Source organism: Cupressus sempervirens, chromosome 6, assembly GCF_028749045.1.
Source record: "Cupressus sempervirens isolate cs-2001-9-10 chromosome 6, ASM2874904v1, whole genome shotgun sequence".
NCBI classification, from domain to species: domain Eukaryota; kingdom Viridiplantae; phylum Streptophyta; class Pinopsida; order Cupressales; family Cupressaceae; genus Cupressus; species Cupressus sempervirens.
Window position 1 is genome coordinate 82,593,595 of NC_143123.1, and position 26,302 is coordinate 82,619,896.

Consider the following 26,302-nt stretch of genomic DNA (forward strand, 5'->3'; position numbering starts at 1 on the left):
CTTTTTAGTCGAATCATTCAGATGTAACATTCTATTGCCCTTTTTTCCATAAAAGAAATGTAAAACAAGCTATTTTGGAGCAATGCCACATGGTCACCTTCCATTGCAGTGCATAAGAAGCACACAAACAAGAAGTTAGACCTGAATTCTCTCACTTTTAAGGAAAGATCTTTGGTTACTCAAAAACTGATTCTTCTTATATCCCATGTTGTCAAGTAAAGAACAGATTTGCTAGTCATGCGCCAAATAGAGAAATTTGGCTGGTACCATTCATTTATCATGGAAAATGAAATCATTAATAATGGCATTCGCTTAGTAAAAATGTTAATTCAAATAACACAGCATATTTACAACTCGGAAGACAGAGTGGAAAATACAAGAGCTGATTCATAGATTGCAACTGAAGAACAAGCAATACCGGAAAGCATGGATTTATCCACCAAAGAATCTCAATGCACAAGTCTCCAACTGGCTACTTTAAATAGACTGGTGCACAAGTTATGCAGAATACGCAAACCTTCAGAAGCAGCAATCTGGAGCCAAATTTACTGTAACAATCATAAGATTCAAATCTACTAGGAATTCTTGAATTTGTTGCATTAAGCATTTTTCAAATACTTGAAATTTGATCTGATTCACTGTATGAGTGATTATCCATAATCTGGTTTTCAGTAGGCAAAGAATGTGAGAAAGTTTCAACTATCTCACTGGCATTCTCTTCCTTTAGCCTAGTCCCTTGTTGACCTACAACAATTGCAGCAACTCTGGCAGCTAAATCACCCATGGCTTTTAAATTTGAGGATCCTTTCAATAGTCCATATAAGATTCCACCTGCATAAGCATCACCTGCTCCACAAGTATCCACAGGAACACAGGGTGAAGGAGGTATATATATAACTTCACCTTTAACTGCAAGGTAGGAGCCCCTGATACCATCTGTGACAGAAACTAGAGAAGAAGAATGACTTAAATATCTTGCAGCCATTTCTGGGCTTATACTTGTGCTAAACCCACACAAAGCCTGCGCTTCATCACTGTTTGCAAAAACAATATCTGCGTGATTGACTATGATATCCCTGCATAATACAACATTATAGACAGTCACCAACAAGAAAGCAAAGAAATATGATGAATTCTAAACAGAATAGTTCTCAAATTCCTCATGAAGTTAAATCTGGCTTCACCATATGTCATGCACAATCTATAAATGCAAGTTAAGCAAAGTGAGCATCAAGTTAGAAAAGCTATCTGAAAAACAATCTTTCTGCTTTCGTGATCAAGCATACCCTTATAAAATATGCGTCATGCCACACCTACAGTTAGATTCTACTTTCACATTGAACCAAAAATATCTAAATAATTATCTCCTAGATGGTAATCATACCAAAGCTTCTTTTGGTGCCTCATTACACAGGACACATCACTTGTAGTAATGGCAACCAGGACACCATTTCTATGTGCAGCCTCACACGCCTTGGCTATAGCTTCTATTGTCTCAGGAAATTCCCATAAGTAACCCTCCACCACAAAAATTCTTGATTTGGATATGAGGTCTGATAGAGAGGAGTCAAAATTTACAATCGATGACATGCCCTACAAATAGATGGCATATCATTTTGTTATCACTTTAAAAAGGAAGCTAAAATCATCCATTTGGTCAAGACATGCATTGTAACTTTTAAGTTTGAATTTCATTAATAACTCAACACAGGAGTTCAAAAAATTGTTTTTTAACAAAAAATTGAACTAATGTGTATGCCATCAACCATGAGCAGAAAATCTAACAATTTCAGATTTTACCTGATATGAAAGCATTGTTCTTTGGGCATCTGGAGTTGTCAGGACAATCACAGTCCCTGTGGTTCCACTCTTGACAGGTTTTGAGAGAAAATTTACATTTGCTCGCTGCAATTTTGCCCTGCTAGCACAACAAACTTATTAAGAAATAACGTTATGATGAATGTACCAAAATTACCTTCTAATATAAAATACATAGAATTTTCAGCTTTAAACAAAATCAAGCACGTCTTTTACATATGCATGCAAAAAAGAACATTATTAAAGAAGGAAACAGAAAAAAGAATTCCAATACTTTCAAGAGCCTGCTGTTTCAAAATGACTATGCTAAAAGCTACTGTTCACTGTATGATCTCTAAAATAGTCTTCAGGAAAGCATATTTATGATCAAAACCTATGATCTCTAAAATGGTCTTATTAAGAACATTTGCTCGCTGCAATTTTGCCCTGCTAGCACAACAAACTTATTAAGAAATAACGTTATGATGAATGTACCAAAATTACCTTCTAATATAAAATACATAGAATTTTCAGCTTTAAACAAAATCAAGCACGTCTTTTACATATGCATGCAAAAAAGAACATTATTAAAGAAGGAAACAGAAAAAAGAATTCCAATACTTTCAAGAGCCTGCTGTTTCAAAATGACTATGCTAAAAGCTACTGTTCACTGTATGATCTCTAAAATAGTCTTCAGGAAAGCATATTTATGATCAAAACCTATGATCTCTAAAATGGTCTTCAAGACAGCATATTACATAACAATGAATAGAATATGACATCTGAAGCAAGAGAAGTGTGCAGAAGAGTACATAATTTATTACTTCTAGGATATGGAGGAATATTACCTGTAAAATTCTCCCAGAGGGTCACTGCCCACAGTACCTGTCATGGCCACATTGATGGTAGGTACTCCATTCAATCCCATTCCCAACCTTGCCAAGGCAACAAGTGTGTTTGAGAGAGAGCCCCCTGCAGCAGCTTTGTAATGACAACCATCCATTCCCCAAAGAACTTTCCCCCTCTCTTCATGATTTACAACTTTTCTTATTCCCTTTTTCAATCCAAGCTTCTCTAAAAAGTCATCCTCAACCATTCCTGAAAAATCAACCTAGCGACCAAAAGGATTTTCAGCATGTAAACACACAAACTCCTTGAGTTTCTTTCCTCATGAACACTTCACCATTGAAAATAAGTAAGCATAGAGAGAACCATCACTAGAAACATTGGTTACTAGTATTTCTAATCTATTTCATGAATTTTTTATATATATGAAAATTATTTTGATCAGAAAAAAAAAGTAAATGCCTTGCTACTGTGATGTCCCCTATCCTGAACAAAGTTTTAAATTTTAATAATCAATTAATAAAATTATGACTACAATGTAAATAATTAATAGTAATTAAATTGAAATATAATAATAATTTATTAATATAATACATTACAAAGATAACAAAATAATATAATAGCGAAAACTATTATATTAGTAAATAATGATAATAAATACTTATATCGACAATATAATATTGATCAATTTAATAATACAACAACAAATCTTAATATTATCCTCAAAGGCCACGTAGAGTCATGCCTCTTCGGTGGCATGACTAACTGCCCATTAGTTTAAATATAAGTGATGAGCCCGATCTCAATACAAGTAATGAGCTCGATAACACATTCATTAACATGCCGATGCAAACAGCAATTGCCTTACTGCTTTAATATGCAGTTGATCATACTGCCGATAGGCAATGTGTTGCTAACATATATTAATCCAAACACACACACACACACACACGTGTGTGTGTGTGTGTGTGTGTGTGTGTGTGTGTGTTTAATAAGTAACAATAACAGTTTGTCTGAAAACATAAACACTGATTAGTATATCAGATAATCATCATTTTACTTCTACTGATGCTAAAACATTAAAAAAAACTACTTTAGATCCAAGTTTCTTCCAAGGAGAGTGTAAGATACCAGCTGCCAAATGCCACAAAGAACATTTTGGTAGAGTAAAACCAATCAAACTAAGATATTGAATAAAAATAGTGACATCATTTTCAGAAAAGGTAGTACATATACTACATAGTAATTAATGTGTTATAATTGTATATGACAAGAGAATGGAATTAATACTCATACAAACTCTTAGAATAATTATGAAATATAGATTCTAATAAGAATAGAATAAAATCTGTGTGTGTGTGTGTGTGTGAGAGAGATAGGATTGGCATCAAGGAGAGAATTAATGTTTATATTACTTGACATCATTTTCAGAAAAGGTAGTACATATACTACATAGTAATTAATGTGTTATAATTGTATATGACAAGAGAATGGAATTAATACTCATACAAACTCTTAGAATAATTATGAAATATAGATTCTAATAAGAATAGAATAAAATATGTGTGTGTGTGTGTGTGTGTGTGTGTGTGTGTGTGTGATAGGATTGGCATCAAGGAGAGAATTAATGTTTATAACTTTATATTATATTACTTGATTTTCTAATCCTAATAATTATTAAGTGGAATTTATTTATAATATTATTTTTATTTGATTTGTGAACAGAAGGATACAATGTTACCAAGAAGGGGCTTGTATAAATCCAATCTAGTGGATCTTTTCCCAATAGAGGGTGGGGGTCAGCATCCCGTAAATCTTCGTGAAATGGGCTTGGACCTATAAACTTTGAGGGAGTCCATAGATGGTGTCTAGGCAACTTGGATAACATATGCAACCTCCAATTATAAATCCAAATTATATTATCAATTGATAACTAAAATAACTAATATGAACATTTCAATTGATTAAATAATCATCTATAATAATGAACCTTAAAAGGGGGCATTACAATTGGTACAAGAGCAACGGTCTTGCCGTCTTGTAGGGCAAATACAAATTATAAACATTTCTATCAATAAAACATCAGATTATTGAATACAGATGACAATGCATGATTACAAAAATGATGAATATAAGTTCATGAATTCAAGTGCATTTTGTCGATTTGGAAGAGGTGGAGTAAATCCTCTCTAGTTAGGTAGATTTCAAGATGGGTAAGGACATTGTTTCCAATGCCTTGAGGGAGCCTACTCGTAGATGAGTGTCTAATGACCTTCGACATTGAATTCCACCTCCTCTTAATGAGGACAAGAAAGAAACAAAGAGAACTTGAGTCCAATATGATAACTATCAATCTATTAGGGGATATTTATCATCCTCTTGAAACAACTAATAAATATTTATTAAAGTAATCATTAAATGAGTTATTGAAACTATTTATTTCAATCATACCATATCTTTCAACAATAAAATCATCAATCAAGTTATAGAATAATGAATGATATCAAACTACCTACAAATACTCCGTAAATATCATCAAGCACAAAATCAATCATATATTCACCCAATCCAATTTACGTTGAATATGAGTGCACTTAATTATATCCTTCAAACTCCTAATCATATCATTAAATTCCAACTTGGAACTTGAACAAGAGTCACAAATTGGTTGTGATCTAACGATTAAATGAAAAACATAATTACTTGAGGACAAGCAATTTTGAGAGGTCCCCTCTAATAATGAAATTTAATATTCGATAATAATAGTTGGAATAAACATCCGATCAATCTATTCAAGAGAATATATCATATAATGGAACTCGTAAGAGACACTGTTGATAACTAACTCATAAAGTAAGGAATTGTGAGAACCCTAATCATAACAAGTTTTAATTTAAACCATAATAAATGTATACATGTCGTAAACATTAATCAAATAATTATATAAAAAATATCAATCAAATATTATTGATCAAATTAATAAATATAAATTAATTAAATAAGAACTAAATACTAATTAACTAAACTGATAACTAAAATATACCCCTAAACATATTAACCGACATGAAAATATATGTCAACCGACACATCGAGACATGGATAAAGGACATGACTCCCAAACGGGGGTACAAACATTTGTAAATATAATATTGACCATTGAAGGAAAGGCATCGAAGGGCACAAAAGGATCGAACAACTAAGGAACTATCAAATAGGAAATGGCAACAAAATAATATTATTAGTTCTGCATAAGGTGCCTGCAAAGGATGTTTTTGAAATAAAAAGCGACCAAAAACAAGGGGGTCGGCCCTTACAACCAAAAAGCTAGTAACCAGCACATTACTAGCAGAGACCAACAAAGAACATTAACGAAATAAACTAAAGTTCCACTTAACCATAGTAATACTTTTGCATGTTACTAACCAGCATAATACTATGAACAAAACCATCTAAACTATAGTAGAAGTCTATTATATCTATAATACTACGAAAGTTCATCATAAAAACTATTGGCATAACCAGGCCAACCCAAGTCTGAGCAACAGCTGGATACCAGCAAATCCAAAAATAGCATATTAACATTACAAAACTTGGATCCGAGGATCCCCTTCAACTAAAAAACTTAATTCTCAGTTTTCTGCTTTCCCTTCACAGCCAATAGGATCTGAGCCCAGTCATCAGCAAGGAATTTAAAGAGGAGCTTATGATCCTCCATATCCATTCCAACATCTTCCTTCTCCTGTGCCAGCAGTTGGAGGGTGGTGGCAACAACATGGGCGACCTTTAGGGCAAATTTAGAGAAGGGAAAGAACCCTTCTTCTAAGATATTAACCCTCTTTTCCAATTTGGCATACACCTCCAATTGCTCCTTGATCTCTTCCTTATTATCCGTTTCCACCTTTTTAGCTTCCTCTTTAGCATTTTGCACCTAGTTATCATCCTGCAAAACCCTTGGGTTAGTAAAAACCTTAAATTTTTCTTTGGCCAGGGAGGAAATAGTGATGGGGGAAGTGTCCACTTTGCTGCTATCCTCACATAAGGTAATGGGCTGAAGGGTGAAGCTAGCAGAAACATGGGTAGTCTCCGTGGTGGCAACATTGCCAGCTAACACCTGAGTATTATCAACATACAACTGGGCATTGTCAACAGAATTGTCTGTCGAGTTAACAATTTTTTCTAACTCCTCCTTTCCTTCTCTTTTGGAATCCTCCTCCTCCCCTTCTTCATTATTTTCTGTGCTCTCTTCTTTAATCTCCTCAACCCTGAATCTGTTGGGTTTTTGTTTGTGCCTTGCCTGAGATTGGGCAATTCTCCCAGATCTTCTCCTAGCCTTTCCCTCGGCCTCCTCCTCCGAGTCCTCCTCTTCCACCTCCACAGGTTTTTCCATTTTAATATTTTTCTACCCTTTTGTTCCCCAACCGTATCAGGTTTTTTCTTTTTCTTATTTTCACGGCTAGGGGAGGGTCGCAGGGTATGAATTTTAGTTCTAGTACTGGTGCTCGGGGGTGAATTCTGACGGCGGTGCTGGTTGTCAACCACCACCACCCTAGGGGGGCAAAGGGCAAGACGGAATTGGTACAGACAAAAGATAAGGCCTTGGTGGATAATGGTAAAGTTTTTCCCTTTATTTCTCTTCTCCCAAACATCACTGACCATATCTTCAAGTGAATGTAGCAGAAAAAACGGGATAGAAATAAAATCCCTAATCCTAAAATGATTCAACAAAGGGAAATGATAGTAGTAGCAAACATTGAACCTGCCCTCCAGCGTCAGATATTTCATGAGTACCAAGCACACATTGTCCCATGGAGCTAGCAGCTTGTCCCTCTTAAATCCTCCTCTATAGCGCACTGGTTCCTCGCTGTTCGCAAAAAAATTGCTCATACTAGCCTCATCCGCAATTTTAGTGACTTTTTTCCATTTTTTCTCTCTCATTGAAAGACCAGTAGCCATGGCAATCACTTTTTCATTCACTTGAAAAGTAATTCCATTAATGGTGACCTTGCGGTCGTTCCACCCATTGACAAATTGGAGGGCAAAATTCTCATCATACCTCGCCATCAACTGCATGTAGGGCAGAAAACCCCCCTCCTTTAACAAAAACCAAGTGGCCATCCTATCTTTGAAGTTCTCCATTTTCGTGGGCTCCAGCCTATTCAAATCCCCACCCATATCTATCCTGCCAATTACCTGTTCCCCCACTTCATTAATGCACATTTGAACCTCCTTGACTGCAAAAGCACTGCACCTACTATCAACCCTGAGTCTTTCAACAATGAGCAAAAAGGTTTTACAGTCCCGTGCTTGATAAGCTTCAAAATCCCATGCGAATTCATTATGGGAATCATGATTGTATAGTATCATAATTTTAACACCCCAAAAATCTCTGACAATCTGATAAATGATATCATCCGTACTTTTAAATGGGGAGAAATTCGAATTTTGCAATGGGTCACCATAATGATGAAATAACATTCCTCTTAATTTGCATTCACTCATATTTCCGTTTGTACGGCCATGTCTTCTCATTTCCCTAAAACCTTTCTTAAATTTAGCACACTTCGACTCAAACTTGCCAAATTTGGCCCCAGCATTAAATTTTATAGACATTATTAAATGATACTCCCTCCTCTTTCCTTGTTTATCAAGGACTTAATATCTTCATTAAGATTTCCCATAGTCCTCCAGCATGTGACTGTTGTAGATTTAAACCCCAAAGCAGCTGCCGCATCGGCCACCTTATTTCCTTCCCTGTAGATGTGTTGCAGGTGAACTCTTTCCATCCCATCTAAAATATGTCTGATATCCATAATGATAGTTTGGATATTCCATCCTGGTTGGGACACCCCATCAACTAGATCAATGATTAATTTGGAGTCCCCTTCTATTGTTATTTCCTTAAGTTGCATTTCACTAATCAGCTGAAGCCCCCAAAACAAAGTCATTGCCTCAGCTAGATTATTACTTCCATTTCCCACCTTGCCAGCATAGACTAACAGCGCATCACCATTCCTATCCCGCAGCACTCCACCCGCCGCTCCAATACCTCCTCTCTAGCAGCACCATCGAAATTTAGTTTAAATTGTGTAAGGGTAGGTGGTTTCCATCTCGTTTGCTGTCTCCTCAACATTTTTGAGTTGTCAAAAAGGTAAAAATCCTCATGACATCCCCATTTTTCTACAATTTGTCCTTCTTGCCTACTTAGTTCTTCCTTCGGCTTTTTACATTTGGCAACCCTTATATTTTCCTTCAGCAATTTCTCCATTATTTCAAAAACCACCTCCATCGGTTTTTCTTCCTCGCTAAATGTTCTCTTATTTCTTTCTTTCCATATATGCCAGCAAATATATGGTGGAACAATTTTCCATAGGAAGATCAATCTTGGGTGATAGAATGGACAGCACCAGTTCTCCACGAATTGACCCAGACTGTCTTTCATAACCCAATCCAGACCAAATCTCTCCCAGACCCTAGCCCATATCCATAAGGCATACTAGCATTCAAGGAATAGGTGAGAAATGCTCTCCTCCTTTTCCTTGCAAAGATAGCAACGGTTTATTATATAAAAGCCCCTTCTTTTCAGATTGTCTAAGGTTAAGATATTGCCATGCTGAACTGTGCACCAAAAAAAGTTGATTTTAGGAAGAAGGTTACTAATCCAAACCTTACTCCACAATGGTGGACAGGGGTCCTTGCTAAAAAGGTGTTTGTAAGCCAATCTGACTATGAAGCTACCACTTGAAGTTAAGTCCCAGACTGTAGTATCCTCCTGGAACAGAATTGGGGGTCTCTGTGCTCCTAACAACTCTTCCAACTCCTTTAGTAGCTGAATATCCTCCTGGGAGTATCTTTATAAAGTTTCTTCCACTTCCTCCCCTGATCAATATAGTCTTCTACCTTCCTTCCCGTGTCTTCTTTAAGTAACTCCATTAATCTTTTGAATCTGCTTCTGAAGACCAGCGGTTTCCCTCCCATCCGATTGTCTTCCCGAAATCTGATGCTATGACCATTCCCCACTATCCACCTTGTCCCTTCCCCCTTCCCTCAATAATCCTCTACTCCTAACAATATTCATCCAGATTTTAGAGCCTCTTGGGAGGTCATTATTGAATAGGTTCCATTTGAAGGGGGAATTTGACAAATATTTTGTTTTCATTATATTACCCCAATCAGTGTTTTCTTCTCCCAATCTCCAGCAAATCTTCGTAAGAAGAACCTTGTTAAGGTCACGAAGTCCTCTTACTCCCAACCCCCCCTTTTCCTTTGGCTTGCACACCTCTTCCCAATTGACCAGACTCAATTTATTTTTCTCTTCTGTTCCTGACCAAAAAAAATTCCTTTGTATTCTCTTAATCCTATTCACCATATTTAGATCCGTACTTTTAAATGGGGAGAAATTCGAATTCTGCAATGGGTCACCATAATGATGAAATAACATTCCTCTTAATTTGCATTCACTCATATTTCCGTTTGTACGGCCATGTCTTCTCATTTCCCTAAAACCTTTCTTAAATTTAGCACACTTCGACTCAAACTTGCCAAATTTGGCCCCAGCATTAAATTTTATAGACATTATTAAATGATACTCCCTCCTCTTTCCTTGCTTATCAAGGACTTAATATCTTCATTAAGATTTCCCATAGTCCTCCAGCATGTGACTGTTGTAGATTTAAACCCCATAGCAGCCACCGCATCGGCCACCTTATTTCCTTCCCTGTAGATGTGTTGCAGGTGAACTCTTTCCATCCCATCTAAAATATGCCTGATATCCATAATGATAGTCTGGATATTCCATCCTGGTTGGGACACCCCATCAACTAGATCAATGATTAATTTGGAGTCCCCTTCTATTGTTATTTCCTTAAGTTGCATTTCACTAATCAGCTGAAGCCCCCAAAACAAAGTCATTGCCTCAGCTAGATTATTACTTCCATTTCCCACCTTGCCAGCATAGACTAACAGCGCATCACCATTCCTATCCCACAGCACTCCACCCGCCGCTCCAATACCTCCTCTCTAGCAGCACCATCGAAATTTAGTTTAAATTGTGTAAGGGTAGGTGGTTTCCATCTCGTTTGCTGTCTCCTCAACATTTTTGAGTTGTCAAAAAGGTAAAAATCCTCATGACATCCCCATTTTTCTACAATTTGTCCTTCTTGCCTACTTAGTTCTTCCTTCGGCTTTTTACATTTGGCAACCCTTATATTTTCCTTCAGCAATTTCTCCATTATTTCAAAAACCACCTCCATCGGTTTTTCCTCCTCGCTAAATGTTCTCTTATTTCTTTCTTTCCATATATGCCAGCAAATATATGGTGGAACAATTTTCCATAGGAAGATCAATCTTGGGTGATAGAATGGACAGCACCAGTTCTCCACGAATTGACCCAGACTGTCTTTCATAACCCAATCCAGACCAAATCTCTCCCAGACCCTAGCCCATATCCATAAGGCATACTAGCATTCAAGGAATAGGTGAGAAATGCTCTCCTCCTTTTCCTTGCAAAGATAGCAACGGTTTATTATATAAAAGCCCCTTCTTTTCAGATTGTCTAAGGTTAAGATATTGCCATGCTGAACTGTCCACCAAAAAAAGTTGATTTTAGGAAGAAGGTTACTAATCCAAACCTTACTCCACAATGGTGGACAGGGGTCCTTGCTAAAAAGGTGTTTGTAAGCCAATTTGACTATGAAGCTACCACTTGAAGTTAAGTCCCAGACTGTAGTGTCCTCCTGGAACAGAATTGGGGGTCTCTGTGCTCCTAACAACTCTTCCAACTCCTTTAGTAGCTGAATATCCTCCTGGGAGTATCTTTATAAAGTTTCTTCCACTTCCTCCCCTGATCAATATAGTCTTCTACCTTCCTTCCCGTGTCTTCTTTAAGTAACTCCATTAATCTTTTGAATCTGCTGCTGAAGACCAGCGATTTCCCTCCCATCCGATTGTCTTCCCGAAATCTGATGCTATGACCATTCCCCACTATCCACCTTGTCCCTTCCCCCTTCCCTCAATAATCCTCTACTCCTAACAATATTCATCCAGATTTTAGAGCCTCTTGGGATGTCATTATTGAATAGGTTCCAATTGAAGGGGGAATTTGACAAATATTTTGTTTTCATTATATTACCCCAATCAGTGTTTTCTTCTCCCAATCTCCAGCAAATCTTCGTAAGAAGAACCTTGTTAAGGTCACGAAGTCCTCTTACTCCCAACCCCCCCTTTTCCTTTGGCTTGCACACCTCTTCCCAATTGACCAGACTCAATTTATTTTTCTCTTCTGTTCCTGACCAAAAAAAATTCCTTTGTATTCTCTTAATCCTATTCACCATATTTTGGTTGATTTTGAAAAGGGACAGGAAGTAAATGGGAATGCCCTGGAGAGCTGCCGAGAGCAATTGCAATTTTCCAGCATTGCTTAAGATCTTCCCTTTCCATCCTGCTAGTTTCCTCTGAATTCTACCCACTATTGTATTCCAAAATTCATTAGTCACTTCTTTAGTGGTTAATGGTAATCCAAGATAAGTATCTGGGAGGTTTGCAGACTGACAACCCAAAATGTTCCTTATCCTCCTTTGTAATGGGGCATCAGTATTAAAGAAATAAATCTTACTCTTGTGGTAGTTCACTTGCTACCCTGAACTTTCTTCATAATTGTGCAAAATAGTCTTCCAAGCTTCAGCCTCCATAACCAAGGATTCTCCAAATAGGAATGTGTCATCTACAAATTGCTGTAGAACTTCAATTTCAGCAGTAGTAGTAGGTTTTACCCCTTTGACACAACCAGTATTCACTAGTTTAGAGAAAGACCTCCCTAAGACTTTCGCAACCATGATGAAGAGGTAAGGAGAAAGTGGGTCACCCTATCTTAGACCTTTCTCTGCTCCAAAATTGCCCCAGGGAGAACCATTTAGGAGAACAGAATATTGAATTGAGCCTACCATCATCTTGATCAAATTTATAGCCCTATTATTAAACCCCACTCTTTCAAGCACATCATAGAGAAAATCCCACTTGACCTTATCATAGGCCTTGGAGATATCCAATTTGAAGGCCATACCCGGTCGTTTGTTTTTCTCCATTGAGTGAATAACCTCATGTGTAGTTATCGCCGCATCTAGAATTTGTCGCCCTGGGACAAATCCTTTCTGTGGACTGCCAATTATTCTTTCCAAAAAAGGCTTTATTCTGTTAACCAAGACTTTAGCAAATATCTTATAAATAGTATTACATAAACTTATAGGCCTAAAATCCAGTAGGCTCAGCGGTGTGGAAATTTTAGGAACTAGAGCAATAAAAGTCTTATTGATCCTCTTTAGCATCTTCCTAGATCTGAAAAAATCCCTAGTAGCCCAAACCAGTTCAATTTTAACTACCTCCTAGAAATGCTAGAAAAATGCAAGGGGGAAACCATCTGAACCTGGAGCTTTATAAGCTTTCATAGAAAACATAGCACATTTCACCTCCTCCTCCGTGATGTTTCCTAGAATGTGATTGTTTTCCTCCATACCCAGCACCTGTGGTATCGTATTAATCAAGCTTCTTCTGATCACCGGATTTCCAACTTTATTGTCCTTAACGTAAGCCTTGCAAAAGTATTTCACCACATGTCTTCCCATTTCTTCCTAATCCTTATAAATCCTTCCCCCTTCACCATCTAGCCTATTGATTGTATTTCTTCTTTTATGGTTAGAGGCAGACCTGTGAAAGAAAGTAGTGTTTTTATCCCCCTCCGTAAGCCATTGTACTCTTGATCTTTGTTTCCAGAAAATTTCCTCCCTCAAAAGAATATCCTTCCACTTTTTTCTATAAACTTCTTCCTCCTAAGTTGCACTTTCTAGGTTAATACCTTCAGCAATTTCCCCTTGGAGTTTTTTAAGTTTTTCCTCCACCTCACCTTTGATTTTAAACAAATCTCTAAATAAGTCCTTAGCCCAACCCTTAACATTTCTCCTTATGTTATCAAGTTTTTGGGTCAGTCTGTACATTGCAATACCTTCTATCCTTATATTCCACCATGCTTGAACTCTCTTTGAATTCTGGGTGAGACTGCCACATTATTTCATATCTGAAAGGTTTCGGCCCTCTTTTAAAACCATCCTCCCACTGAAAGATTAAGGGGGAATGATCTGAAGCAGTTCTAGTGAGGTTCTCCAGATGGAAATTACCAAGTCGATTCCAGTTCCCTATCACCAATAACCTGTCCAGTCTAACTTGGATAAGGTCCTTCCCCTTTCTATTATTAGTCCAAGCATATGGGTTCCCTCTCAGTTCCACATCAATAAAGTCCATTTGGCTCATAAAATCATTAAGATCTTGCAAGCTTTCCAGGCAATCCCTATTACCACCCAATTTCTCCAAGTGGTACAGGGGAATATTAAAGTCTCCCATACACATCAATTGCTTATCCTTCATTGTTTCTATAATCCTAGCCAATTTATCATACGTTTCTTTCCTCCCTAGCTTGCTATTAGAAGCATAGATATTGATCAGTCCCCAACATTGAATACTAGATTGGAAATCAGTTATTATGAAATTTATATCCTTCCAAACCTCAACTCCTGTCATAGAGTTCGGGTTCCACATAGTAGCAGTACCCCCCGATGCTCCATCAACCTCCGTATGCATGTACGCAACACCAAGCCAAACATGACTAACAATTTTATCAAAATTTGCACTAGACATTTTAGTTTCTTGTATTAAAACACAATCTACTTTTTCCTAAAAAATACATTGTTTCATAGCGTATTGCTTCTAGGGATTATTCAGCCCCCTTAAAGACCAAGAGAGGAATTTCATTTCTTACCTCTAGTAACGGTCTCCAATGTAAGTTGCTTACCACTGGCCACATCCCTTGCTGCTTGTTTTGTCTTGGTTGCTCTACTAGACGGCCTTCCAGCAGTCCCACAAGCTCCCACATTTGGTTTTTTACCTCCCCTCTTTTTCTTTTTCTAAACCTCCCATTCCCCATTATCCCCCTCTTGTAGTGAGGTAGGGCTACGCTCCTTTTCAGCCTTATCAATGCTTGCCATTACTTTAGTTGCAATCTCCGCTAGGGAGGCTTTAACCATCTTTAAGGGGGTACAAACTCTTACTTGAGTATCACATTCTGTGGCCATAAGATCCTGTAGGCTATTACATCCTAGATTTGCTTGAGAGCCAGGAAGAGGGTGGCAAACCTCCATTTCACCTTCCTCCAACAACTCTCCTTCCTTAAGTCCCCCCATGGGTGAACTCAATAGTTCCTCTAATTCCCTTCTAAAGGGATATTCCTCCAATTTCTTCTTGTCCTCCAAAATTTCCCCATCCCCAAGAGCATTATGCTCTTTGCCTGGGGTGGAAAGCACGGGGAGAACCTCCATAGTTTGTATATCAGCGGTCTCCACCTCCTGTCTTGGGGCCTCCGAAGGTTCCCCCATAGTTTCCATAACAATCCCTGGAGTACCCTCCTTCTGTTTGTCCTTTCGCATTTGGGCCTTGCAGTCCACAATAAGGTGTCCAAACTGGCCACATTTCTGGCAGAACAAGCCCGCATTCTCATATTCAATGGGCTGGACTTTCTCTCCCCATTTGGTCTTAAGTGTAACCACAGTTGGGAGTGCTCAATTCAAGGCTACCTTCACAGAGAACCTAGCATAAACTAGACATGATTTTTGCATAGTTACCTTGTCCACGGTGACAAAATGACTAAAAGAATTCCCCACCCATCTTAGGATCTTTTCATCCCAAAATTCAAAGGGCAGTCCAAGTAATCTAACCTAGACTAGGGCTAATTTATTTAACTCTGCACTAGCATCAAAACCCGGATGCCACTTTGTCAAGGCAAGACAATGTTTCCCATAATACCAAGTACCTAAGAGAATAAGATTGATATCTTGCTCCGACGTAAATTTGAAACAAAAGAGGCCACTAGGCATTGCAGAAACACCCACTACCTCTAACTTTCCATTTCTAACTCACCCATTTACGAACCATCTCGATTATGGGTCTGAAAGCAACGAATCTGCCAACAACACAAAGTTTGAGGCCAGAGGTCACACTGTCCACCAAACTATCAAGGAGCTAGATCACCGGACCATCTAAACCACGAGCAATCTTGGGATCCTCCGAAGGGACATTAGCCACCAAAGAACCCGCAAGCGCATTCATCCAACCCGTCAAGGTCCCATCAACCATCTTCTGACTGCCCTCCGGAGGACAACCAGTAGGGCCACCACTGCCTGAGGCAACAATGTCGGCAGAAGTCATCCCAACATCCCCCTTGGACCCACAACCATCCCTCATGTCCTCCAAGTCCCTCCATAATGCAAGCACCATTTGCAGGTCCGGGCAAGGGGGCGGATCCGGAGGCTCTGGGCCCGGCATAGTTTCAAAATTCAAATTCAAAGTTGAGTGGCAAGTTGCAGACTTTTTGTTTCTAACTTATAAGAAAATATTGCCTACAAAGGATGTTATTCTCTGACGCGCATTCTATTTGAAAACCCAACCACTAATTGTGTCGAATGTGAAAAGAAGATAAAACTATTAATAAGTTGCCATATAAAAAATATTACAAAGGTTAGAAAGGGGTGATTGGAATGAGGTCTAAATAGAGGGCAATAGCATATCGTTCGATATTTACATAGCCTATCAACTCTACCTTAACACCAAGGATAGTTTTGGGCGAGTAAAACCAATCAAACTAAGATATTTATTTATATATATAGTGACATCATTTTCCAGAAAAGGTAGTATATAGTAATTAATGTGTTATAATTGTATATGACAAGAGAACCGACTTAATAAATACAAATTCTTAGAATTATTATGAAATATAAATTCTAATATATATATATATATATATATATATATATATGATAGGATTGGTATCAAGGATAGAATTAATGTTCATATTACTTGATTTTCTAATCTTAATAATTACTAAACGGAAATTATTTTTAATATTTTTTTATTTGATTTCTGAATGGAAGAATACAATGTTACCAAGGAGGGGCTTGTATAAATCCAATCTAGTGGATCTTTTCCCAATAGAGGGTGAGGGTCAGAATCCCCTAAATCTTCGTGAAACGGGATTGGACTTGTAAACTTTGAGGGAGTCCCTAGATGGTGTCTAGGCAACTCGGATAACATATGTAACCTCCAATTATAAATCCAAATCATATCAATTGATAACTAAAATAACAAATATGAACATTTCGACTTATTAAATAATCATTTAAAATAATGAACCCTATGTTAATTCTGTAACATACTGATCTGATAACAGATCGATCCAATCTGATATGGCGTGATAAATATAGAACTAAGTCTTTGCATTGTTCTATTTATGATATCGGCGTCTATCCTTGTGTTTTAGTTTAAAACTACTCTAAACTTCTTTGTTTACATTTGTGTTTAAACTTAATTAATTCATGGAAAGTCGCCGACTTCTAGAGGTTAGGCAAATAAACTTTGGAAGAGACATGTCCTTTCTAAGGACATGTCCCTTGATTCCTATATTTATAGAGGGTAAGGTTGAAATCTAAGAGCACACAAGAACAAAGATAAGTCTGCTCCTTAGTCAATACTGCCCACATACGAATTGCAGAACAAAAGACAGAATTCTGAATTATATTTCTAATTAAATTAAAGGCAATACTTTGAAGTTATTCTCAGCAAATCATAAGGAGAGAAAGAAGGTCAAATCTAGTCTATATTCAGTCATAGAATTTGCAGAAACTTTACACCCTAAAAGGGCACATTACAGGATGACTATTGTTGTTTCCCAACTCTACATTGTCTAATAAAATCACCTCTTGGATTAGCTATGGAATTCTGGGTATGAGATTCTTGTTTTTGGGTGTGTCAAATATTTGATTTCAATTTGTAGTTGCTGTTCTTAATTATTTAGATTCATAAGTTTATATCAGACCTGCATTGTTTGTTTCTTTGGGTTTCAAGACTTGTTACATTGCATATGCTTCATGCTTAAACATTCAATTATCATTGGAATTATACAACCAAAAAATAAATAGAATATTGCAAACTTCAAAAAATCAGAAAATCCGAAAAATACAGAACTTGAAGTTGTCAGATCGGAGGGGATATTCCATGCCTCAACTCAGTCCTCACATTGCATTTCTTGTGCAACCATGTTGCCTTCCCCAAGTCTTACCTTTAACCCCACCTTTGCCCCATTGACAGAAATAATCTTGGGTTGGATACCTCAATATGTACAAAAGCACCATGTTGTTCTTTATATAGCTATGATGTTCATTTGGTCATCAATTATATGCTGACCCTGGAAAATATTAACTACCTATGGTCAAAGATCTTATCGAGGAAAGGTGGAGTATTCCGATATCTCAAAGGCAAACTATAATTTGTATATGAAAAGCATAGGCATAGCCTAATGGACCATGGAGAGAGAGATAAGAATAAATGACTTCATGTTCCTTCACCTATAACAATAAAAGCCTTCTGCATGAAGAGGAAGAGCTTGAAGAGAAAAGGCTGGTAAGAATGTCAAGGTGTTCACCTTTTATATGAAGAGGACGTGTCATGTCACGGCTGAAGATGACCCCTTCTTGTTAAGAATATTAAACTTGTCACCAGGAATCTTATAAAATAGAAAATTTTCCCACGGGAAGATACCTCCCAGGAAAGTCTTGATATGTTGATTCAAACAGATTTGCATATGCATGATGACAGCATAAAAATGTGAAACGGAAGAACTGAGAAATTCCAACCCATACTAAAAAAAATCTAACTTCATAATTTTCTCAAGAAAAATGGATATAAACATTCAGCATGAGGGAGGACGTTATTTTCTTGATCTGAATCTCTCCAAACTTGTACGTATACTGTTCTAGAAAAATTGGGTAAAGCATGGGAAGCACCTGCCAAATGCCACAAAGAACATTTTGGGCTTCCATAATTATGTTATATACAATTCCTTGGAACTTGTTTTGATAAAATTCATTCAAGATAACTACTTGTATTACTGGGATTTTAATTCTACCGAGCCTCTTGGACCAGGATCGATTATGTTTTAGAGAAAAATTTATCCGCTCTATCAACTATATGGTACTGATTCTTGGTGGATTTGTGCAGTCTGCACTTTACAGTCTCTTTGCTGGCTGTTTAGAAGGCAGCTTCTAATTGGACCCCTTGCAGTTTTTAGATAGGTAATTCTCACTTCTACTTAAACTTCTTTCATATCATTTTAAGAATTGAAACAAAAACCCGGAAAAAAATTTTTGAAATAATGTCATTTTATTAGGAGTGCCATTTTATAGGAAAACAGATATATCATGTGATTGAAATTGTTTCAGCTCATCAGCAGATTATCTACATGTGGCATGGTGTTTGTAATGCAATCTAGTAGAGTGATGAATCGGTCTGCCCCTAGTCTTGACAGCTAATATGCAAGTTGAAAGAAAAGTGGGATTTGGAAAGGTCTGAATTAATTATACAGACTGATCTGCAATTGTTTCTGACCATGGAAAATAAAACCATATGGTAATGACTTTTGGGTGAAAGAGGGGTGGTATCATTTCATCAGATGTCTTTATCATATTGTGTGGGGCAGAGCCTTGAAAGAGGTAACCCTAGGTGCTATTATTACAATAATACATAATTGTCTATTATTAGTTAACGGTAATCTATTGTAAATATTTAGTTAGTTGTAGCATTTTTAGCTTTCTTTCAGCTAGAATAGAATGTTTCTATTATTTATGATCATTTCCTAAGGAAACATCGGAAACATCATTTTATTCTTTTGTATATATAGACCTCTCGGTCTCTGTTAATAATAAGCAGGTATTTTACCAATTACTTCGTAATATGGTATCAAAACCAATACTTCAATTTTTTTTGAAAATTTTATAATTTCTTTCGAAATTATCTGCTCTAAATTTTGGAAATTATTTCCAAGTTAATAATAAGCAAGTATTTTACCAATTACTTCGTAATATGGTATCAAAACCAATACTTCAATTTTTTTTGAAAATTTTATAATTTCTTTCAAAATTATCTGCTCTAGATTTTGGAAATTATCTGCTCTAAGAGATGACTTCATCAAACCAAAGTGGAAACATCCAACTCGAGACGAAAATCATGGTATCAATAAAGATGGAAATAGATGTTACATCCCAATTTTTGGCTCAATTTTTAAATGTTCCTTTATAACCATTGAGGCTTCATGCGAAGTTGAGTGGTTGGTTAAATTAGTTATTCATTATGGTTTCATGTGAAAATGAAGTATTGGTTACTCGTTATGATCTCATGGGCAATTAGAATATTGGTTAATCATTATGATGATACATTAGTTGGAAATAGATGGCTAATGTGATATGCTATGATAATTTTAACTTTGTAAAAATGATGGGCAATATGTTGTTACCATGATAATTTTTCACTTACAGTAACGTGGGGAAGAGGGAAAGCAATGCTCGAGAAGGGATTGGACACAGGGGCACCACCTACCATTGAGCCAACAGGTATGAGTCTTGACCACCATGGCTAAGGGAAAATGGCTAGGCAAGCAGGGGAACACCAAGGGACTATCATGAGCTAACTAGGTCAACACATTTAATAAGACAATAAAAGTATAAAAGTATTTACTTGAGCATGAGCGAACCAAGAATAATTGTAATTCACGTTGTTTTGTTATTTCACCTTGAGCGGCTATATTTCTATAATGTTTTTCCATCGGCCTTATATAATTTTGTTTGGGTGACCACATTAATATTTATTTTATTTGACACATTGAAATGATGGCCTTGTATCTTGTAACTCCTTGCCATCTTTGCAATCTTGCTCGTAACGGAGCATGTAGCCAAAAGAAGGCTAAGTCTTTGGTGCGAAAGTTCGTTCTAGTATAACATTCTTGCCTCTGGCGAAAACCACCACTGCGTGTAGAGTTTATTTCTTTCCTCTGCTCCCAACATTGCTTCACATTCATCCCTACAAGTTATACGCACCTTCCACAGGCGATTGAATTCAGCTTAATCATTATTGTAGTAGTCGATCGTGCGTCCTTGCTTCCATAAGCCTTTGGTGTTTGGACAACTGAGTATCAATCAAATTGTTCAAGCCGTGCAAGAACAATCACCATTTTCAAGTCATGATATCATCATTTCTAGCTTATGTTATATTTTCAAATGATGTATTGAGGCGTGTCTAAAGCCATTCATAAAATATTGATTTGAACCGATCATGAGATGAACCAATGTTCTCTCTTTTTGCACACATAATAAGAATGATTTAGAACAATGGCATTCTCTCATTGAAGAAACTCTCTCTCCAAAATCATGAATACTGGAGTATAAACTTATACAAGGATATTTACAATGTATATCTCCTGCAATAAGAAATAGCACCTTGCGAATCAGAATAGTATTGCTTTCAAATTCATTGTAATGCTAGCGCCAAAACAGTTGATGCATTAGTTGTGCATAAATGCTTTAACATTCATCTATCTTTTATTATGTCAACGCCAGAAAGGCAAATGTATTGCCTGTGCAAATAAATGCTTTAGCATTCAACTATCTTTTATTATGTCAAACGTCAGAATGGTAGATGTATTGTCTATGCATATAAATGTATTAAACATTTAGGACTTTTTTTATAAATGTCGAGGCCAATTCGGCAAATAAATTGGTTGTGAATACAAATGCTCATACATCCACCTAGTGAATCATTCAGGAAGACCAGCATGGTCAAGATGAAGGGTGTAAATTGGAAATCATTGAACTATGGTTTATTCTAGCATGATAAAAAGAAAAGAACCATCAATAACTCAAGCAAGTAACTATGATTTGTTTAAAACCCGTGTCAACTCATGATAGTCCTTAGTGTAGTCTTGTTGTCAAGTCGAGCGGTGGGTGATCGGGTGCATAGTGCCCTCACAAATCCTTGGCCAAGGTAGGTTAGTGGCATGCTTGTTCTCGTGATCACTAGAGGTCAAGGTGCTAATAGTTGGTAAATAGGTGTATGGAAGGTATCCTAAGCCTAGCTGATTGTTTAGTCGACGCCCTAAAACCAGGATGCTCAGTGGCTAGACAATGGTGCCCCAAGCCTAATTCCTAGGGTAGGGAGGACCTTTCTCAATAGAGGTCCACAGTTGGGAGGTTAAGCCCTTGGAAATGCTTCTCCTCTCCATCAAATGCCAAGACTTGCACAAGATAGAGATATGATATGCATTCAAATATCTGCTAGTAACAAGTATTTTACTTTTATGAATTTGCAATTTCAAGTTGAAGATATGTTAGATGGTTAATATTGTTTAATCAATTATTTTCTTTCCAGTTATTCGGTTATAGCCTTTGGTTCTCTTCCATCTGAATATGTAAAGTAGTTGTGAAACTGTCTTCATGTGAATATGAAAAGTAACATATATTTATTAGTAGAAAAGATCTTTCTTCCATTAAGTAACAGTTGGTTACGGTGACAATTATATTCATCATATTTGTTGAATGAATACTCCTTCAATTGTTAGTTAAGATTTTTCAGTTAAACTCATTATAACCATTAACCTCTTTCATATGAACATGTAATATAGCTGTTATAACTGCCTTCTCATGCTCATGAATATGAAATAGTAACTGTCTTCAATGATGTGATACTTGTAAGCTAAGACTGGGACAAAGGGGATGTTACAATAGAGGGGTACGTAATGCTAATCCAATGCAGAAGTATGGGAAGTCACTAAGAGAAACACAATTTCAGCATTTAGAGAAAATGATATGATGTGATGATTGAAAAGTGTGACTTCAAGAGTAACCTAAAAAGGCTCCAAAGAAACATTCCCCTAGCAAAGAAAGATCAAATAAATCCAAGGAGCATCAAGAGAACCTTGATGGATATAGCTCAGATCAAGTAAATAGAATATTGTTAAGCTGAAAGTGATCTGAATAAAGAAAGGGAGCTTTGAAGGTGACAAATTTTGCAACCAAACAAGTGTGCTGTTCTTCAAAATGCAGCCCCAGTCGATGTTGCATCTTGTCAACAATCTCACTGGAGGACATGTTGGTAGACACCACTAGGTATAAGGTTTCCTTACAAAGATTTTTGGAATTCCAGGAATTATACCCCCCTACAAGAGAAGAACACTCTTTAGACTCTTCGAGAAACAAAATCCCAGTATTGTCTTGCTTCAAGAAACCAAGATGGATAGTGCTTAAGATTTAATGCCCATTCTCTTTTTCAAGAGAAATTTAGGCTAATAAATGAAGAGACCAAAAGTTCAACTAGGAGACTAGCCATCATATGGAATCATCTAGAGGAGGAAGTGTCTAGGATTCAAGCTTTGGAATCTTGGATGGCTTGCCAAGTAAAGGTTATTATTCCTAAGTTTAGTTTTCTCAATATCAATGTTTATGGTCTCAAAGTAAGAAAGAGTAAGAGTAATGCTAACTTCAGATCTAATAAATAAGTTTGACATCCCTAAGTGGATTGTCACGAAAGATATCAATGCCAAGGTTGACTCCTAATAGACATGTATACTAGCTAGAGCATGACAGAAAATGATAGTCATCAAGACCACACTAGTTTCTCACTGGAAAAATGTGCCTATGGAAGAGGATATGGCTAGAAGGGATAAAAAAGATCTCTTTCAAATAATATTCCAAATTTGGCCGATGACTCTAATAATGTTACTCAAGCAAGAGATATCTAAAGAATATATCCATGAACCACCCTTGCCCCAATGGTTTTGCAAATTTCTTTTTCTAGAAGTTGTGGAACTTGATAAGCAATGACCTATTAGGATTCATTAAAGAATCATAGAATTCTAGATCTATTCGAAATCCCTGATTTTCCATGGTTGGTGATGAAGCACTATTTGCTATGGTTAATGATAACGCCCCCCCTTGCTCCACTAGGTTTTATAAGTTGCGAGACTTGAGGAGCAATGACCTCTTAGGATTCAGTCAAGAATAAAAGAATTCTAGATCCCTAAAAATATAGACTATTCAAAATTTAAGGACTTCAAACCCATAACCATGTGCAAAACAATGTATAAGCTCATACAAAGTGATTGTTTACAGATTCAAGTGATGGCTCCTGATTCTGATCTCCAAAGATCAAGGTGCTTTGTTAAAGAAGATAGATCACAAACAATATTTTAGCAGTGAATAAGCTCATTCACTCCTTGCATGCCTATAGTTGGAAAGAGATGTTCATCAAATTGGATACATTAAGGTGTACAACAAAATTAGCTAGGTTTTTATTTTGATCAAATTGGAAGGATTAGATTAAGGGTTGTAGATCACGCAGACCACTTGTACATTTATCTCTTTATGATTCTGGTTGAAGATCTAAATAGGCATATTGGTCGAAGATCTAAGTAGACCACTTATGCCTCTAAGGGTTGACGCTTTATCCTCTGAGAAAGTCCAAACTCACCAACAATTTGTAATTGACACTATGCTGTCTCCTCCACCTCTATTCAGGAAGCAAGGATTATCATTAATCTCTGGAGAAACTATGAAAAGGCTTCAAGACAGAAAGCTAATAGTGTGAAGGGCAAGATGGTTTTCATAACACTACTGGATCAGACCAAAACTTTGTTGTAGGTTGCTCTCCTTTAAAGGAGGCATAGTCTGGACTCTTATTAGAGTTTTTCCTTTTCCTCCAGAGCAACAAGAGATACCTTTGGCATTCAATTCAAGATAGATTCAACACAAATATGGAAGGATAAAAAGAAGATGGCTTTCCTCAGTTCAGAGGTTGGTGCTTCTTAAATTTCTTTTCTGAGCAAATTCCATCTACTAGTTCTTTTTCAAATTGGCCTCTGAGAGCATTATCTCCAAAGTAAAAATATCATTTAGTCTTTTCCAGGAAAGGATGAGGAATCAGTTCAGGTTTCCTTAAGTTTCCTCGTAGAAGGTTTGTTCTAGCGTGAGCGGAGATGGGTTGGGTCTCATGGAGATTGGTCTCTTCAATCAACAATTTGTGGCAGAACTAATCAAGGGATTTGTCTCAGACATGCATTTTTCTTGGTCTAACATGCTGAAGGATAAGTATCTATTAGGATCTTATCTTATCTACATTCTTTCTTGTGATGACCTCCCTAGAAGGTTAGTTATATGAGAATGTATGAAGATGGCTGATAAGATAAGATAGGATAAAGTTATTAATGTCCAAGAAATGACCACAAAGCAGATCCAAGGGAGCCAAAAACAAGACAAGGGGCCATCCCACAGCAGGGACACCAAACGCTGCCTGAAGAAAGGCAGCAAAAACAACAGAAACAGATGAACAGACAACCGAGGGAGAGAGAGAGAGAGAGAGATCCCCAATGAAGACCTTTTCGATTAGCTTTCGGAACACTTAAAATGGTAGAAGAACTAATTTCAGGAAAGATTGACACTCACTAATCACCCTCTCTTGGAAGATCAGGTTTTCCAAAATCTTTCTATCCAACTCAAGATAAGGAAGGTAATCCACCTAAGTTGTCTATCCTTATGAACTAGCCCAAGACTATACAGATTTTTGACACTAGTCCACCTAATGTTAAGAAATTGAAAGAACCAATCTCGTAGTGCCCCCCAAACAATGGATGGCTTAAATTAAACCTCAATAAGGCTGCCAAGAACGATCCAGCTACATGAGTGGGTTGCATCCTAAGAGATCATAAAGGTGATGGGATGGCTCTTTAGCACCTTGCATTCTGGTTTTAATTCCAATAATAAACTTATATTTCATGCGAAGTACAACCTAAAAAATAAAGCAGAATCATGTCATCGTTCCTTGCAGTTGCTGCTCAAATTTTGGCAGCACCGATGATCCCACATAACTTTTAAAGTAAGCATAAAGAACAATTCAAAAACTTCACTTCCACTACTGAAGCTGCTATAATTTAAAGACTGGAAATAAGCTTTAAAGAGGATTTGATATTACAAATGCTGGTGAAATCCATGCTCCACGACTGCAGAAATTGATTTTTTCCCAGTTTTACTTCCAAAAGAAATCATATTAGCATAAATAAATACACAAATCTTCTGTTCATTAGCATTTGCTCAAGGGGGAAAAAAATCATAAAACCAAAAATTCCCCCCAAAAAAATATCCAACAAATTTAAACATTGACTCCTAAACGAAATAAACTAACCAGCCGTATTCGTTTTCAAAACTTACAAACAAACACTGCAATACAAGGCTTAAAGGAAAAACAATACGCCTGTGACGAAATATGGGAAGAAGTGAAACACACGTACCATAGCCTGTCCAAGTCCCAACACATCCCATCTTTCTGGAGGTACCACTACATGTTCGTGGGAAGCAAGGGGCTCGTCCTCATTTTCTTGTGCACTCCATGAGCAATAAACCCTTTGAAATGGTTTCTCTGTTGATTTCCACCTCTTGTTCAGGATAAGATTGAACAAACTTCTCTTATAACAATTTAGTTTTGTGGAAGAGAGTGTCTGTTCTGTTGACAGGGAGCTAGAAAGGCCTGAACCAGTGATGAAGTAAAGGCATTTCAGCCTTGAGAAATAGGGCACTTGCCCATGCTGCAGGTGCCCCAAATGAAGCTGAGTGCCAAATGCAGTTTGAAATTGTGTAGCCCTTGCCCATTTTGCAGTTGCCCCCAGTGGCATTGCCATTTCATATCATGTAAAATGGCCCCCTTTCCAGACAATGGGCAGTTCCCTCTTGAGAGAAGGGAACTGACGTTGAAT

At 37.1% G+C, this 26,302-nt stretch overlaps 1 protein-coding gene across 1 annotated transcript; it reads right to left on the reverse strand.

Annotated features, from left to right (window-relative positions):
• Positions 1-247: 247 nt before the first annotated feature.
• On the reverse strand, positions 248-26,302 carry NARA5 (pfkB-like carbohydrate kinase family protein). The gene is made up of 5 exons (XM_089786831.1): positions 25,841-26,302; positions 2,646-2,908; positions 1,801-1,918; positions 1,385-1,593; positions 248-1,076 (listed from the first exon to the last, which is right to left on the reverse strand). The coding sequence occupies exons 1-5, from the start codon at positions 26,225-26,227 to the stop codon at positions 611-613; spliced, it is 1,443 nt and encodes a 480-aa protein (XP_089642957.1). The 5' UTR covers positions 26,228-26,302; the 3' UTR covers positions 248-610.